This window comes from Marmota flaviventris, chromosome 10 (genome assembly GCF_047511675.1).
Source record: "Marmota flaviventris isolate mMarFla1 chromosome 10, mMarFla1.hap1, whole genome shotgun sequence".
Lineage (NCBI taxonomy): Eukaryota > Metazoa > Chordata > Mammalia > Rodentia > Sciuridae > Marmota > Marmota flaviventris.
Window position 1 is genome coordinate 87,792,073 of NC_092507.1, and position 14,704 is coordinate 87,806,776.

General features: G+C 40.8%; 1 protein-coding gene across 3 annotated transcripts in view; it reads left to right on the plus strand.

The window, feature by feature from the left end:
* The first annotated feature begins 296 nt into the window (after positions 1-296).
* Positions 297-14,704, plus strand: part of Cdc14a (cell division cycle 14A) — a 164,483-nt gene continuing 150,075 nt past the window's right edge. For all 3 annotated transcript variants that reach the window (XR_011708888.1, XR_011708889.1, XM_027943151.2), the window contains exons 1-2: positions 297-786; positions 1,572-1,662. Coding sequence is in view for 1 of the 3 variants with exons in the window: in XM_027943151.2 (XP_027798952.2) it covers positions 738-786; positions 1,572-1,662 (140 nt within the window). In the remaining 2 variants the exon portion in view is untranslated. The remainder of the gene's footprint in view (positions 787-1,571; positions 1,663-14,704) is intronic.

A 14,704-nucleotide genomic window follows, 5' to 3' on the forward strand; every position in this document is an offset into this window, starting at 1 on the left:
AAGTTTCAGGCCTGGAGGCCCCGCCCGGCTCCCCTGAGCCGAGGGCTCAGTTTCCTGTACAGCAATTGGTGTACGGCAACAAAGCCTTAGCAACCGGCTCCTAGTGACCCGCAAGGCGCCTGGTAACAGGAGCGCAGGGCCGGCTCCGAGTAAGGAGCGGAGCTGTCCCTTTAAGGGATGGCCGCGGAGCCGTGAAAGTGGAGGGGGCTGAAGGAGGGCGGGGAGGAAGGTCTGGGGGCGGGCCGAGGGGGAGGAAGAGTTGCTGCTGAAAGGAGGTGGCAAAGGAGGAGCCGGAGCAGCTGCTGCCAGCCCGCGGGCACCGGAGTCCTGCCCGCTGCCGCACGAGTAGCCACGGGCGCGATCCTGGCCAGACGTCTCCTCCTCCATGATCACTTTGGGAGCCGGGGGAAGACTTTGCCCGGCCGTGAGAGCTGGTCTGCGTTTCCCAGGCGCGGCGGCGGAGCAGCAGCAGCAGCAGGATCCGAATCCGAGCGGCCACAGCCCGGGGCGTGTGCGCCCCGCGCGGAGCGGGCTCGGGTTCCCCACGGAATGTCCCCGGGGCGCCCGGCGCGCTGACCCCGCAGCCACCTCCGCTTTTGGCGCCTGCTGCCTCCCTCGGGCAGGCTCGGTGTTCGGAACTGCGAGCTTCCCGGCTCCTGGGCAGTGGGGAAGCCCCCGGGGGCGGGTGACCTCAGCTGGCCACGACCCAGCCCTCCCCCGAGCGTATCTCGCTTAAGATGGCAGCGGAGTCAGGGGAACTAATCGGGGCTTGCGAGTTCATGAAAGGTGAGGAGCAGCCGTCCCGCATCCTTCAACCCTTCCACCCCCACCCCCCCAACTCTTCACTTCTTGCTCCTTTGTCCCAATCCCTGTCCAGGGCTTCTCCCGGGCCCCTCAGTGCCCTGCAGCTGTTGCGCGCGCTATGGTCCCCGCTTGCTACTCTGCTTTCCCCGAGGACCCCCTGCTTCCGGCTTCTCTTTCTTGCGTCCCTCGTTCCCTCTGCAGCTCTCTGGTAATGGGACAGCGCCGGCTTCTGCCGGGTCTTTTCCACTTAGTAGCTGGTGGGGAACTTGCTCCTGTGAATCCTTTCGGTTGCCTTTACCGGGCCATGGCTGGCCTCCGTTTTCGGGACACCCCCAACCACACCCCCGATCTCTCCTGTCTTCCTCTTCTTGAAGTGCAGAACTGCAGGGAAGAGGCTCGCTTCTCTTCCCCTTACGCAGCTGCTGAGGTCTGAAGATTTCGGAACCAAACTTGCATCTCCAGTTTTGCGGGTACCCGCAGCTCCTGTCTACACCCGCAGGCCTGAAATAAGGGGGGTGCGGCGCGCTCTGCCCCTGGCTGAGGTTCTCCATCAGGTCCTCTTCTTGCCTTTCTTAACTATTATGCTATTGGGTCTGTGTCTGCTTTCTGGGAGAGATCAGGTTTCTGCAAGAATCCCACGTGTTAATGGGGTCTTTAAATTATGTGTAGCAGTTGTTATTTTTGAACTTTTGTGTATTATCACCATCCTTCGTCTCAGTTTCTTACTTCTCATATGTTTTCTTCTGTCTTTTAAACTTGTCTTTCAGATCGATTATATTTTGCTACTTTAAGGAATAGACCAAAAAGCACAGTAAATACCCACTATTTCTCCATCGATGAGGAGCTGGTCTATGAAAAGTAAGTTTCTATTGTTTTCCCCCACCTTTACCCCTTTCAACAGTTTAGCTTGTTGGCTCTTAGATAATGAGACACTATGCACATTTATGGCAGTTTTATTCACTTCTTCCCTAATGGTGCAGGTAACAATATCAGGGTTTTTCTTTTCTTTTTTTGGCTCAGGTCTTTGGGAAGAATTACAGGGAAAAGTAACATTATTTGAACTTGTTCACATCTCAGTCCTTTTTAGACTTCTGTGTATATTAATTCTTTCTACCCACACAACAAACAGTCACTATAGATTCCTGACACTGCCCAGGTAGGACCAGAAAGTCACATACTCTATCCTTGACGGACTTTGTAATTGGCCTGTGAATCAGTTGCCAAGTATTTATGGAGCACCCACAGGGTACAGGGCAGTTTGCATATTGTGCTTAAGCTTTGCAGTTTACAAGGTTTCTGTGAACTGTAAGTGGTTTTGTTTGTGTAGCTTGTTTTCAGAAAGTGGGACAACATGAGCTGCAGGGAGTTGTATCCAAGTTCTATGAGATTTTACCTGTATTACGGATTACTGATTTGAGTTATTTTACTTAGGTTCCCTGAACTTCATGGTATTATTTTCTTTGCCTTTGAGGAAGGTTGTATAGGAGTGTTCTTTTACTTTCTTTGGTTACTTTTCATCCGTGGGTTAGGATTTGAAGAGTATAAGAATAGGAAACTGTCTTCTGTGACCATTGGTCTACAGAAAAAGATATTTTAATGCTTTAGGCTTAGTAAAAAATGAATTGAAAGGAGATAAATATTCAATAAAAGCAGTAGGCAATAAGGAATAAGAAGGCTGAATTGACTTGGTTAGGTACTTTTATTAAAAGTATCAGTACATCATCAGAGGAACCTATTGTATTCTAATTTAAACACTGAATTTCACTTTTTTGTTATCTTAACTGAATGTGCACTTGAATGAACATAGTTAAATGAGCCATAATAAGCTTCCTAGGACTTGTCTATTAAAAAAGATATTGACAATTCTGCCTCAGGATTTTTGGGTACCAGCAGAATGAGTGTTCTGGACCTTCAAGAGCTATCTTTTATTTGAGGGAAAACAGTCTTTAATTGTCACTTTGTCATAGGGGTTCTTGAAACTGATGTCTTCAGGACATTTCTCTTAGTGGTGCTGGGAGGAGGATGCTTCTTGAATGGCTGAAGTGAGAGTGGGAATGAAAGAGCCCTTTGCTATTGCTCATGAATGCCCAGAGTTGCTGAGGCAGAGAGGTTGAATCCCTGGTGTTAAATTACAGCTCTGCTCCTAGACAGCATGGAGTTCTGCACAGCCTTCTCCCTGACCCTGTGCACCTGGATGATGTCACTGCCAGCAATGTTTACTTAGTGGTCACTCTGTTGTTGGGCATTGTATAGCTTTTCTTTTGTGAGTTTAGGAGTTAGGGACCTCTTGTGAATCTGAGGGTAGGGACTTTGTATGTTCCACTATGTTCAGTTCTGCAGTGACTAACATGCCAGAGGTTGTTAATATGTCATTGAACAAGCTCCAGTCATTGAAGTCTGAGTCACTTCTCTTGGGATTGCTAGGCGGTGGATCTAGCAGAAAATTACACTTAGCCAACTAAATGCAGTGTAAAATGGCTTTTGGATTCTAATGTTGATAGATGAGGATAATTTTTTTTTTGTGATTTTAATGTTGGTGTTTTATAATAGAGCTAGCTACAAATTATATTCCTTTTGGTACCTATTTTACCTTTTTTTCTGGTATCTTGTAAAGAAAGACTTGCTAGAGAGGCTATTTGGTTTATTTTGTGAGTTTGGATATCATTTGAAATGATGAGGTCCCACTCTGACAGAGTGTGTACTTGTCCTAGTCTGGACTTGCTCTCTCTTGTCACAGCAGTGGCTGTAGTTCTGATCATCCACAACCCATCTTTTTTTTTTTTATAATTTTTATTGTTGGTTATTCAAAACATTACATAGTTCTTGATATATCATATTTCACATTTTGATTCAAGAGGGGGGATAGTAGAGGATAGGAAAGGCAGCAGAATACAACAGACACTAGTATGGCAATATGTAAATCAGTGGATGTGTAACCGATGTGATTCTGCAATCTGTATACGGGGTAAAAATGGGAGTTCACAACCCATCTTTATCATTATCCCAACATATTACACTGTGCAAGGTGGTGCAGAGAGCAAAACAAGGATGAATGCACATATTACCTTCAAGGAGCTCCAAGCCAAGAGGCGAGTAATAGGACTGCGGTTGGAGGTATAGGAAAGAAAACTGCCCTGAGAGAGATAACCCCCATGCTAGGAGGCATTGACAGGAAGGTGGGTGCATTTGGTGGAGGGGTTCAGAAAAGGCTTTATGGTGGAGTTAAGGCTGGCTTAGAGGATGGACAGTGTTTTAACAGGCAGGAACATGAGAAGAGAAAGAGGAGAGCATGCAAGGATGAGGAGGGAGACTCAGGTCGTGTGCTCTGGGGAACAGTCTGTCCTCCGCTTTGCCTGGTGTGTATACAGGTCACATGGGGAGATGTGGAATATGAAACTGAGAGGTCAATTGGGGACAGCTTGAATGTCTGGGTGAGGAACCCTGGTGGAATACCATGGGACTCTCCTAAGAATTTTGGGCAGGTATGGTGTAACTGGATTCGTAAATAATAGCAAACATTTACTGAGTTTTTAAAAGTGTGCCAGATGCTGTTTTAGGTGCTCCACAACTATTAATTCATTTTGTTTTCACAACAATTTTATGAGGCAGGTGCTGTTGCCATCCTGTTGTACACTGATGAGAATAAAGGACAGAGAAGTTGGGTAACTTGCCCAAGATTACAGAAGTAGCAGAGCTGGTATTTGAATCAAAACCATATAGTTCCAGAGGACACATCTTCTCTCAAACCATTGGTATGGTAGCATCATTACAGATTAGAGAGGGAGTGAGAGCCCACATGGAAAAATTCTGGGATATCCAAGGTGAAGAAACAAGTGCTTAAAATTAAGATGGTGACAGTGAGGATGGAAAGAAGGGGATCTGAACCATGTGACGTGGCAATATATTAGGTGGGCAGATTGATGGAAAGCTGAGGAAAAAGAGTCAAAGAAGTTTTTAAGAGCCTGGGTGGTGAGCCTGCAGGTGCCACTAACTGAAACAAGAAGTAGGACAGCTTTGGTGAGACAATCAAGCATTCCATCTTGGTCAGATGGAATTGAAGAAATTTTAAGGAATAGTCACATCACCATTGAATATGGCATACATTTGAAGTATTTAAATTTGGGAGTTTCAAACTTGAGATGATAAAATCGTAAGAATGATGCAGTTTCTGGGGAGGGAAGGAAGATATCAAGGTCTGTATTGCGCAGGTAGAGCAAGGGAAGGAACTGGAAATAAGCAGCCAAGAGAGGTGGAAAACTCTGAAGGAGAGAGGGAGAAAGGAGAGAGGTACAGACACAGTGGAATCTATTCCTAAAGCTCTTCTCTGTGGAAGTGTGGACTGGGAGAGATTGTAAGCCTCTGGAAGGACATGTTGCAACATGGGTTCTGTCTGTGGAGAAAGTCCTGTGGGGGAGAGAGGTTTTGGTGGTCACATCATGATGTGTGTGTCCCTAAGGTAAGGAGTCTGTTTATATACACTAAAACACAGAGCCTTATATAGTTCTATAAGTCTGTAATTATTTGCTGAATGTTTAAAAAAAAAAAAAAAACGCTGCCTTTTTGGCTAAATTATCGTCTTAGAAACTATTAAGTGGGCTCTTTACATATTTAGGCTGCATTTTGCTCTGGACATAGCTGTGTTTCGTGCAGATGTTTATTTAGTTATAAAGGAATGATAGCAATCTAATTGACATGGCAACCTTCTAAGAAGCCAGTAGAGTAACTAACAAAGCAGCTTCATGAGGAAAGGCTATTAGAATGAAAGTTTTAATTTTCTGCTTGATTTTAAACAGGATTTACCTCATTATTATAAAAGTTTTAATAGTTTAATAAAATGTGGATAATAAAAAAATCATATTTTGTCCCTAGGTTATGCTTTCACAAGTTAAAGTTAAAACAGTATAGGTTAACAAACTTTGATACAAAATTAGTTCCATAAAAAGAGACTCTTTCAAAGAAGATTTATCTGTGTTTGGTTAAGCTACAAAAAATGCACAACTCTTCAGAAAGGCTAAATCTTTGATGTTGGAATTGGGCCCTGTAATCCAAATACAGGCTTACTTTTAATAATGTGGCTCACTTTATTTTTTATTTTGGCCCAAGAATTATTGAAATTAAATATGTTAATTGTTACAACCTTTGTGTACCCCTCCTAATGGTCATCTCTGGTGTGGGGTAGGTGTTAATGTCATGGAAAGCCAGTTTGCTGTGAAGGGTAGGGACTGGGGTCATCATTTTCAGCCTTGTCAATTTCATTTATTCTCTCTCTGGGTTTGCAAAGGAAAGGAATTCAAAGTGCAGAAAAGAACTCTTCATGGAGCTACTCTGGGAACTGGATTTTAAGGAGTTTCTAAAGTGACTCCAAGAAATTCACCAAGTATTGTAGCATGTCAAGAATGAACAACTTCTAATGAGGACTAAATAGATAAATGAAAGATTTAAATAATCAATTTTCATTTAAACTTTATTAAAGCAGTCTGGTATAACTACATCCAGAAATAATTTTTTTTTTTTTTTGGTAACAGGGATTGAACCCAGGGGTGCTTAACCACTGTTCCACATCCATAGCCCTTTTAATATTTTATTTTGAGACAGGGTCTTGCCAAGTTGCTTAGGACCTTACTAAGTTGCTGAGGCTGGCCTTGAACTCGTGATTCTCCTGCTTCAATCTTCTGGGATTATAGGCATGCACCACTGTGCGTGGCCATCCAGGGATTTTGGATAAATAATTAAAAAAAGAACAATTTCTTCCTTCCTTTATTTTTCTTTTCTTTTTTTAACTTTCTTTTCTTTTTTGGTACCAGGGATTGAATCCATGGTCAATTAACCACTGAGCCAGTTTCAGCCCTTTTTATTTTTCAAAAACTTTTGAGATAGGGTCTTGCTGAGTTGCTTAGGGCATTGCTAAGTTGCTGAGGCTGGCTTTGAACTTGTAGTCATGCTACCTCAGCCTCCCGATCTGCTGGGATTAGAAGTTTATGCCTCAGCACCTGGCTAAGAATGATTTCTTTTATCTCATCCATTGCATAGGTTTGAGTTAAAATGTGATTGTAAGGCATCTTTGAGTAAAGTGTAGGAAAACTTCTCTTGCCTGGAAATACTCGTAGGAATGAATATTTAGGATATATGTAAGTGAGAAGAGAACCATCTGATTTTTCCATTTTAATTTAAAGTTTAACAGGTAGCAGGACAATCTAATGGGAAGTTGGATGTCATTGAAGTTCATGCACACATACACATACATGATCTTATAGAGATGTAGGATCATCATTTATTACCTCAGTTCTTATTATGAATTGCTGTGATATAGGAAGAAGGGGAGATTTGGTTGGATTCAGGACAAATTTCACCATGGGTACTGTTTCAACCAGGTACTGTTATTATCACCTCTTTACAAATGAGCAAACTGAGGCCCAGAGAGAGTAAGTCTATTTTCCAATCACTGAGGTAGTAGGTGGCAGAGCTGGAGTTCAGTCTACAGGATGACTGCCCTGGAGTCCGTGTTCATGGGCTTCCAGCAAGTTCCCAGCTGTCCTGCACTTTCCTTCCTTCTTTCCATCCTAACCTTCTAAAATTAACCAGGCTGAGGTAGCATGACTACAAGTTCAAAGCCAGCCTCAGCAATTTAGCAATGCCCTAAGCAATGCCCTAATTTGGGAGATGATAGCTTTAGAGAGAAGTGTGCCCCTGACAGCATGTGCACAAGCTATATCTCAGTCATTCCCAAGATATATCTTGGTAATTAAAAGTTTTTTTTGTTTGTAATTCCTTTTTTGTACATATAATTTTGTTTTTTTCTCCTTTCAGTGCACTGCCCAGAAGAGAGGGGAAAAAAATTGAGTTAGTTATTATTGAATATTAGCAGAACATGTGAAAACAAAAGAAGCCCAGTTTTATAAGCCTGTGAGATCTGCTTTTGTAGGCTATCTGGTGATCTGTTCTTGCTTCTTAACTGGTGTAACTGAAGATATAAGGATTCCTCCTAAGAGTCTAGAAAACTAGTTTTTAAAAGATGGTAGGTTTGTACTATCTTCCTTCCTTCCATCCTCACCTTATAAAATTAACCCAGTATTGGTTCAGGCCTACTTTTTGTATCTTCTGTTCTTAACAACTGAGTTTTAGGCATGTACTTGTGTATGTATATACCTATTTATATATTATGAGGAAGTAGAGTTATCTGTATACATTCACAATCATTTTTTTCTCTTCATTCTGTTAGGGATTGAACCCAGGGTCTTGTGTATTTTAGGCAAGCACTTTACCACTGAACTATATCCCTAACCCTCAATTCTTTTTTTTTTTTCTTTTTGAATTTTTTAATATTTTTTTTTTTTTTAGTTTTTGGTGGACACAACATTTTTTTTTTTTTTTTAAATGTGGTGCTGAGGATCGAACCCAGTGCCCTGCGCATGCCAGGCGAGCTTGCTACCGCTTGAGCTGCATCCCCAGTCCCCCCCTTTTTTTAAAATATTTTTTTAGTTGTTGATGGACCTTTATTTTATTTATTTTTGTGTGGTGATGAGAATTGAAACCAGTGCCTTACACATGCTAGGCAGGCGCTCGGTCACTGAGCTATAACCCCAGCCCTCAATTCTTAATTCTTTGATCCACTAGAGGGAAGTTTTATTTTCTAGATATTGATTTATTTAAATATAATAATATTGATTTATTTTAATACTCTCTGTGTTGACCTCTTGGGCATTCATGATATGTAGCCAGTCTGTAATCTTCATAATGATAAATTGTTCAGTTTTTTCAGCCAGAGAGAGTGATCCAAGTGGGCTGCACCAGCCCAATGGGAGCTGTCTGCCTCCAAGTGCTTTCTGTGCCAGGTCACCACAGGGCAGCTTCATTATTTTGTTTGAAGTAGATTCCTAAGACATCAGATGTTCTCATTTGTAAGTTCATAAACACATTCCTAAGGCCAAAGTAAATGACTTTTACTTAGCCACAGCTCAAAACATCTTTGTGTTAAAAAAGGAAAAAAAGAAAAGACTCAACATATTTTTATGGGACAAATTCAGCATTGAAACTTGTGATTGAAAATTGGCATACACAAAACTAATATTTAGATGGGATAGATTTTCATGCAGAACACTGTGCTAATGCTTTGGAGATGCACGTGTAAATAAAGCAGGAAGTAGACATGTAGATTGTAGAGCAATATATGCCCAGAGCTGTAGATATATATGTTAGGAGTCCAAGAAAGGAAGACCTGGGCATTAAAGATTTCACAGAGTGGTGTTTGAATCAGTGGTTCAAGTGTGTGTAAAAAGCAAAGAGGACATTTTATGATCTCTGTAAGGACCAGTAGGACCAGTTTCTGCTCACTATTGTATCCATTTGCCTAGCACAGTGCTAACCATAGATGATGGTGCTCAAGAAATTCAAGTGAGTGAAGGATTATGAAAGGAAGGAAAGGGAAGAAGAGCTTTCAGGCAGAGTCATGAGAAAAGGCATAAGAATGTGTATTTGGAAATAGCAAGATTCTGTTAGGTGAGGTGTAGTATTTAAATAGAGAGAAGTTGCAGGTTAAGGTTGGGCTGGATCCGAGGGGAACCCTTTGAGTATCAGTCAGTTTTGCTTACATATGAGTGGCAGGGACTGATCAGGGCTCTGCATGGGACCAGTACTGCCATGGCTGGCAGGTGGTTATTAGTGAGGCTGTGGCAGGATTGGAGTTTGGTTGTAGCAATAAGAACAGAAAGGCCACATGGGGAGAAAAGCTAGAAACCATAGATTGATTAGATTTAGGACTGACTAGATGAAGGTGGGAAGGAGGAAGTGGAGGTGAGTATAAAGTTTCTGGCTTGTGTGCTGGGGAGAAAGTGACAGGTTTAAGTAGGTGAAGTATAAATCAGGAAGAGGAACTATACCTATTTGCTGTTCCGTTTTGTTGGATGGGAAACAGGAAGTCAAAAGTGGGGGTCATTATAATAAAGTCTTTATCTTTTGTAATTTTTTTAAAAGAGTATATTCTTTTCTTTTATATATAGTTTCTTTTTTTATTTATTTTTATGTGGTGCTGAGGATCGAACCCAGGGCCTCACACGTGCAAGGTGAGCGCTCTGCCACTGAGCCACAACCCCAGCCCCTTTTGTGATCTTTAAGTAGCAAATAGACAATGCCTGCCCTGGATATTTAGATATTTACTTATTTAAAATCTGGGGAGGTAGACAGGATAGCTGACCTCAAGTTCCTTTCTGGCTTGTTGATTAATTGGGCTTTCTACACTTAATTGTGGAATCCATTTTTTAAAATAATTTTTTTGTAAGTTTTTAGTTTCAATTTACTTAAATAAAAAGTTTTTTTTTTTTTTTTTTTTGTTTAACCAAAACTTTCGGGACCACCAAAGAATTATATGTTGAATAAGATCCATCAAGAATATTGCTCCATTTGTAGAAAGTATATAATATTTCTAATCCTTGAGAATTTAGAAACATCTGTTAAATGTTCATATTTATTTATAAAGGGAATTCCTTTATAAGAAAAGTTTGTGTGAACATTTTTTAAATGAAATGATTCTTTTTTATTAATTTATTAATTTTATCTTAACCATGTTCACATCCTATTGATGAATCAAAGAATTTGCATCCAAATATTTGCCAGTTTGGGCTTCTTTTGTTATTAATTTCCTTTTGGAACCAGAAAAGGTGATTTGTTTCAAATTTGGTCTTCTTGATCAATATGTTCTAGTAAAACACTTATTTACCTTTGCCTGGAATGTGATTTCAGCAAGCCAACTTCTACAGATGGAATTGATATTACTTTTTTTTTTTTTTGGTGGTGTTGGGAATCAAACTTGGAGCCTCAGGAATGCTAAGGCAAGGGCTCTATCACTGAGCTCATACCCAGCCTTGAAAATTACATTTGAAGTTTGAGAGCTTTAGACCTTTCTAAAGTGAATATGTTTTTTTTTTCCCCTTCTATTTAAAAAAAAATTTTTTTTTGTAGTTGTATACGGACAGCAGGGCTTTATTTTATTTATTTATATTTTTATGTGGTGCTGAGGATCGAACCCAGTGCCTCATGCATGCTAGGCAAGTGATCTGCCATTGTGCTATAGCCCCAGTCCCTGTTTTATCCTTCTTAAAGAATTTACCTGTCATGATTTAGTTGTCTTTTCTGTATTATTCAGACTCTATCATTAAGAATACATTGACTAACCAATTTCATTGTAATTCAGTTTTAGGGGTTTCAAAGGAATAAAGGGCTCTTTGATGATGTGCCAGATGGCTCCAGTTTGCTAAACATCTTGTCTCTCTTAATGGTTTTAATCTATTTGGTCAGTTTTTTATTGATGATTTACTTCTATGAGTTCAGCACTCTCTTGGTGCTGCTTGCTGTTGAGTTAGCTTTCTACGTCGCTTTGAACGTCCCAGCCACTATCCTCTGTTTCCACCCTGTGATCTGCTGATGATTCTCACACACCATAGGTATAGAAACCAGATATCATTTTATTAACATTGGGTATGAAATAAGACTAAATACACTGAGACTGGCACTCGCTTAAAAACATAGCTAAAGGGCATGCATGTTTTGTGTGGCTGGCTTTAGAGAAAACAATCCGACTTTGTTTTTGACCTACTTATGATTCAAATTCACTTATATTTCAGATTAGTGAGATTTCTAAATTGGGATCCTTGAATAACTGATTTCTTATTTTATACATTTCTCCATGTTTTAAGGGAGTATGGAATCAATACAGCATCTTCATTAGTCCCAGTAGTCAAATTATTGATTCTCAGCAGCAGAATTAATCAGAAATGTTAAAAATATTTTTAAGTGTTTTGGTAAGTGTGAGATAAAGAAGGCAGCATACAAGGTCTCTTCTGGGAAGCTGGATGTGGTGGACTTGTGATGCAGTGCCTTCCTATTCTGCTGGACCCTTTCACTAGTGCCATGCTGTGCATGTCCCACAGGCCCTACTGGGAGACTGTCTGCAGCTCTAGAAAACCCAAAACCAAAGGCTTAAGGTGATTTGAGCTCAGTAAAACTCTTAGACATAATTGAAGGGACTCTTAAGAAAAATAGGAGTTGGGGGTGATGAATCATTGGGATGAGTCTTTCTGGATTGGGTTACTTTCTGCATAAGACCCCCTTTGGAACAAGCCAGCAATGAAGATGTGACCCCAGGGAGAGGACTGGGGAGGTATCTAACTTTTCTGCATATGAGAGGGATGGATGATCTCGATATTCTATTCTCAGCCCTTTACAGCCTCTTCCTGTTTAGGTCTTCTTTGAAGGTCACTTTTGGCTCTTTCATCTAGGTTTGTACCCAAAGTTTATAAAATGTGATATGTAATGCCCTTCCTCACATTAAACTTGGGTGTACATTTTCTAGCAATTAGAATGGAAGAAGGAAGTATTTTTACAAATGAACCAACCATGTCACAATCTTTCATTTTATTGACTCAGTCTTCTCTGTGCCAGGTGCTAGGGATAGGATAGTGAACAAATTTTAACCCAGCCTCTTCTCATGGAGTTTATAAGTTTATAAGTCCATAGGGAAGACATTAGTAAAATATCCTTCTATTCTTTGAAAGCCCACAACAAGGGACCCTGTGGGGTATGTGTGGAAGGAGCAAGGTCCAGGAGGAAGAGGGGATGGGATGGGGATCAGAAAAGCATTACTTGAGGAAGTGTGTTTGGAGCTGAGATCTAAAGGATGAATAGGTAATTACTAGGCCAGGCATGTGCTAAAGGCCCGAGGGCAGGAACTAACAAGTAAATTCCCATGACTGAAGCTTACTAGGGACATAGTGTGAATTGAGGCCTCAAAGAGATATGGTAGGGACACCAGGGGTCTAGAAGGCAAGGTCAAGTATTTTGGTTTTAATTCCAAGTGCTTAGTAGGTAAGTCATTGCCACAGGTTTTAGAGTCAGTATTTCCCTTTCAGACCTTAACTGCTGTATGAAATGTGGGGATTAGCCTTTTATGTACTGGGGGTCAATCATCACTCTTTTTTCTGCCTGAGCAAAACATATATTGTCTGCAGAGCCCTCTTGCCTTCAGCACCTGCCTTTGAATAATCAGGTTACTTAACTCTGGTTGAGAATGTTCCTGTGGGAGTGAATTTTAATCTTGCTGGTACATTCCTGAAGAAGTTCCTTCATTTACATTAATCTGAGTCTTGAAGGGGATTTTTATTAATTAACTTGCTCCAAATAGGGAAGTCACAGAATTACAGACCTGGATGTTGGAAGGTTCCTCGGTACCATCTGTTTTCTTGCTTGGCTCCATGGCAGAGTGGCAGCATGCACCCATTTTACAGATGCAGCTGCTGAAGGCTTGCATGATCCTGCTGTGTCTGGGAGTAAGAAGGTGCTAAGTGGAGAGAGCTTCCTTACACTCAGGATCTTGTGCCTGGACCTTCCTAAAACCTAGGTGATGCATCAAGGAACAGGAGAGAGAGTCAATAAAGAGGTTCCTCTCCTTCCTTTATAATTTCAACAAACATCAAACATTAAGCAGCTGAATACATACTAGTGATGTCACATTTCTAATATATAAGACTGCTTCTATTCTATGGGTTTGTTCCCCAGCTATCCAGAAAGCATGGTGAATTTCAGGGAGAAAGCTGTGTTCTCCCTTTCCTGGGGAGATATTCTGAGGGAAGTTCCCCCTCTACCCAGATCTAAAATATTGAGAGGACAGATGGCATCAAATAGGGTGAGTAGTCTTGAGGAGCATTGGAACTGTTGCATTTATTTCTCCTGAATGGTAACTGCAGTGACAGAACCTCTCATACATACTTATACATAAATAAGCTAGAAGTATGATACATGGTATGACTTGAATAGTGGGAAGAGCTTTAGAAGCCATCTAATTCAGTGGATACTAATTCATCTAATTTGTTGATAGATGAGAATGTGGAGTCCCAGCAAGATTGAGACACAGCCAGGCACACAGGTTAACCACGTTGGGACTAGAACCCTGTGGCTCCCAGGGGTCTTTAGTTCTGTGTGCATTGGTGTGGGTGCTGGGAAGTTGTTTAGATGTTCACCCATCTTCCCAGGGTTGGTGGCATCAGTGTGATTATGGGTGGTTATGCCACAGGACTTGAGAAAAACGCCAACTCAGGTTAGTGCTCACTATGCAACGAGGACCTTTTCAAATTGTGATCAGTGAGTTTTAGCCACATATGGTAGCTTTATCATCTGACTGGAGAAGTACTGATAATATTCTAGTAATAAGATAGACTTTAGTTGGTTTGTATAGCACAGTGGCAATACTGATTAACTTTACCAAAACAAAATTGTTCTCTCTCTCTATCTCTCTCTCTCTCTCACACACACACACACACACACACACACACACACACACACGATCTCAATGTATTTTGGGGGATATTGCTATTTTAGCAAATATCTCTCTGTAATAACATCTTTAACTTCGCAGTAGATCTTTAACTTCTTCAGTAGATGTTGAATGAGCAGATGAATAGACAAAAAAATGTCAGCAGTAGTGGAAAAAAAATTAAAGGATTGACATGGCTTATAATGATATTGTAGAATTTTTCATCCAAATTTTTTTTGATAGTACTATGGATTTGACCCAGGGTCTTACATGTACTAGGCAAGTACTATATCACGGAGCTACATCCTCAGCCCTTTTAAGTTTATTTTAAGACAGGGTCTGCTAAATTTCCAGACTAGCCTTGAACTTATAATCCTTCTGCCTTAGCTTCCCAAGTGGTCAACCTATTTTTAAAGCAGTTTTTCTTTTTTGGTATCACAAGCATCCTTTGGTTAATGTTAACGTACAGTGTCTTGCTCAAAATAGACGGTCATAAATTTTATTGAATGAAAGGGTAATGCTTGGAATGTAGCTTATCTTTTTGCTGAGAGGTTGAAATTTTTTCACATAAAGCTTCTAATATGTACAATGGGATATGTA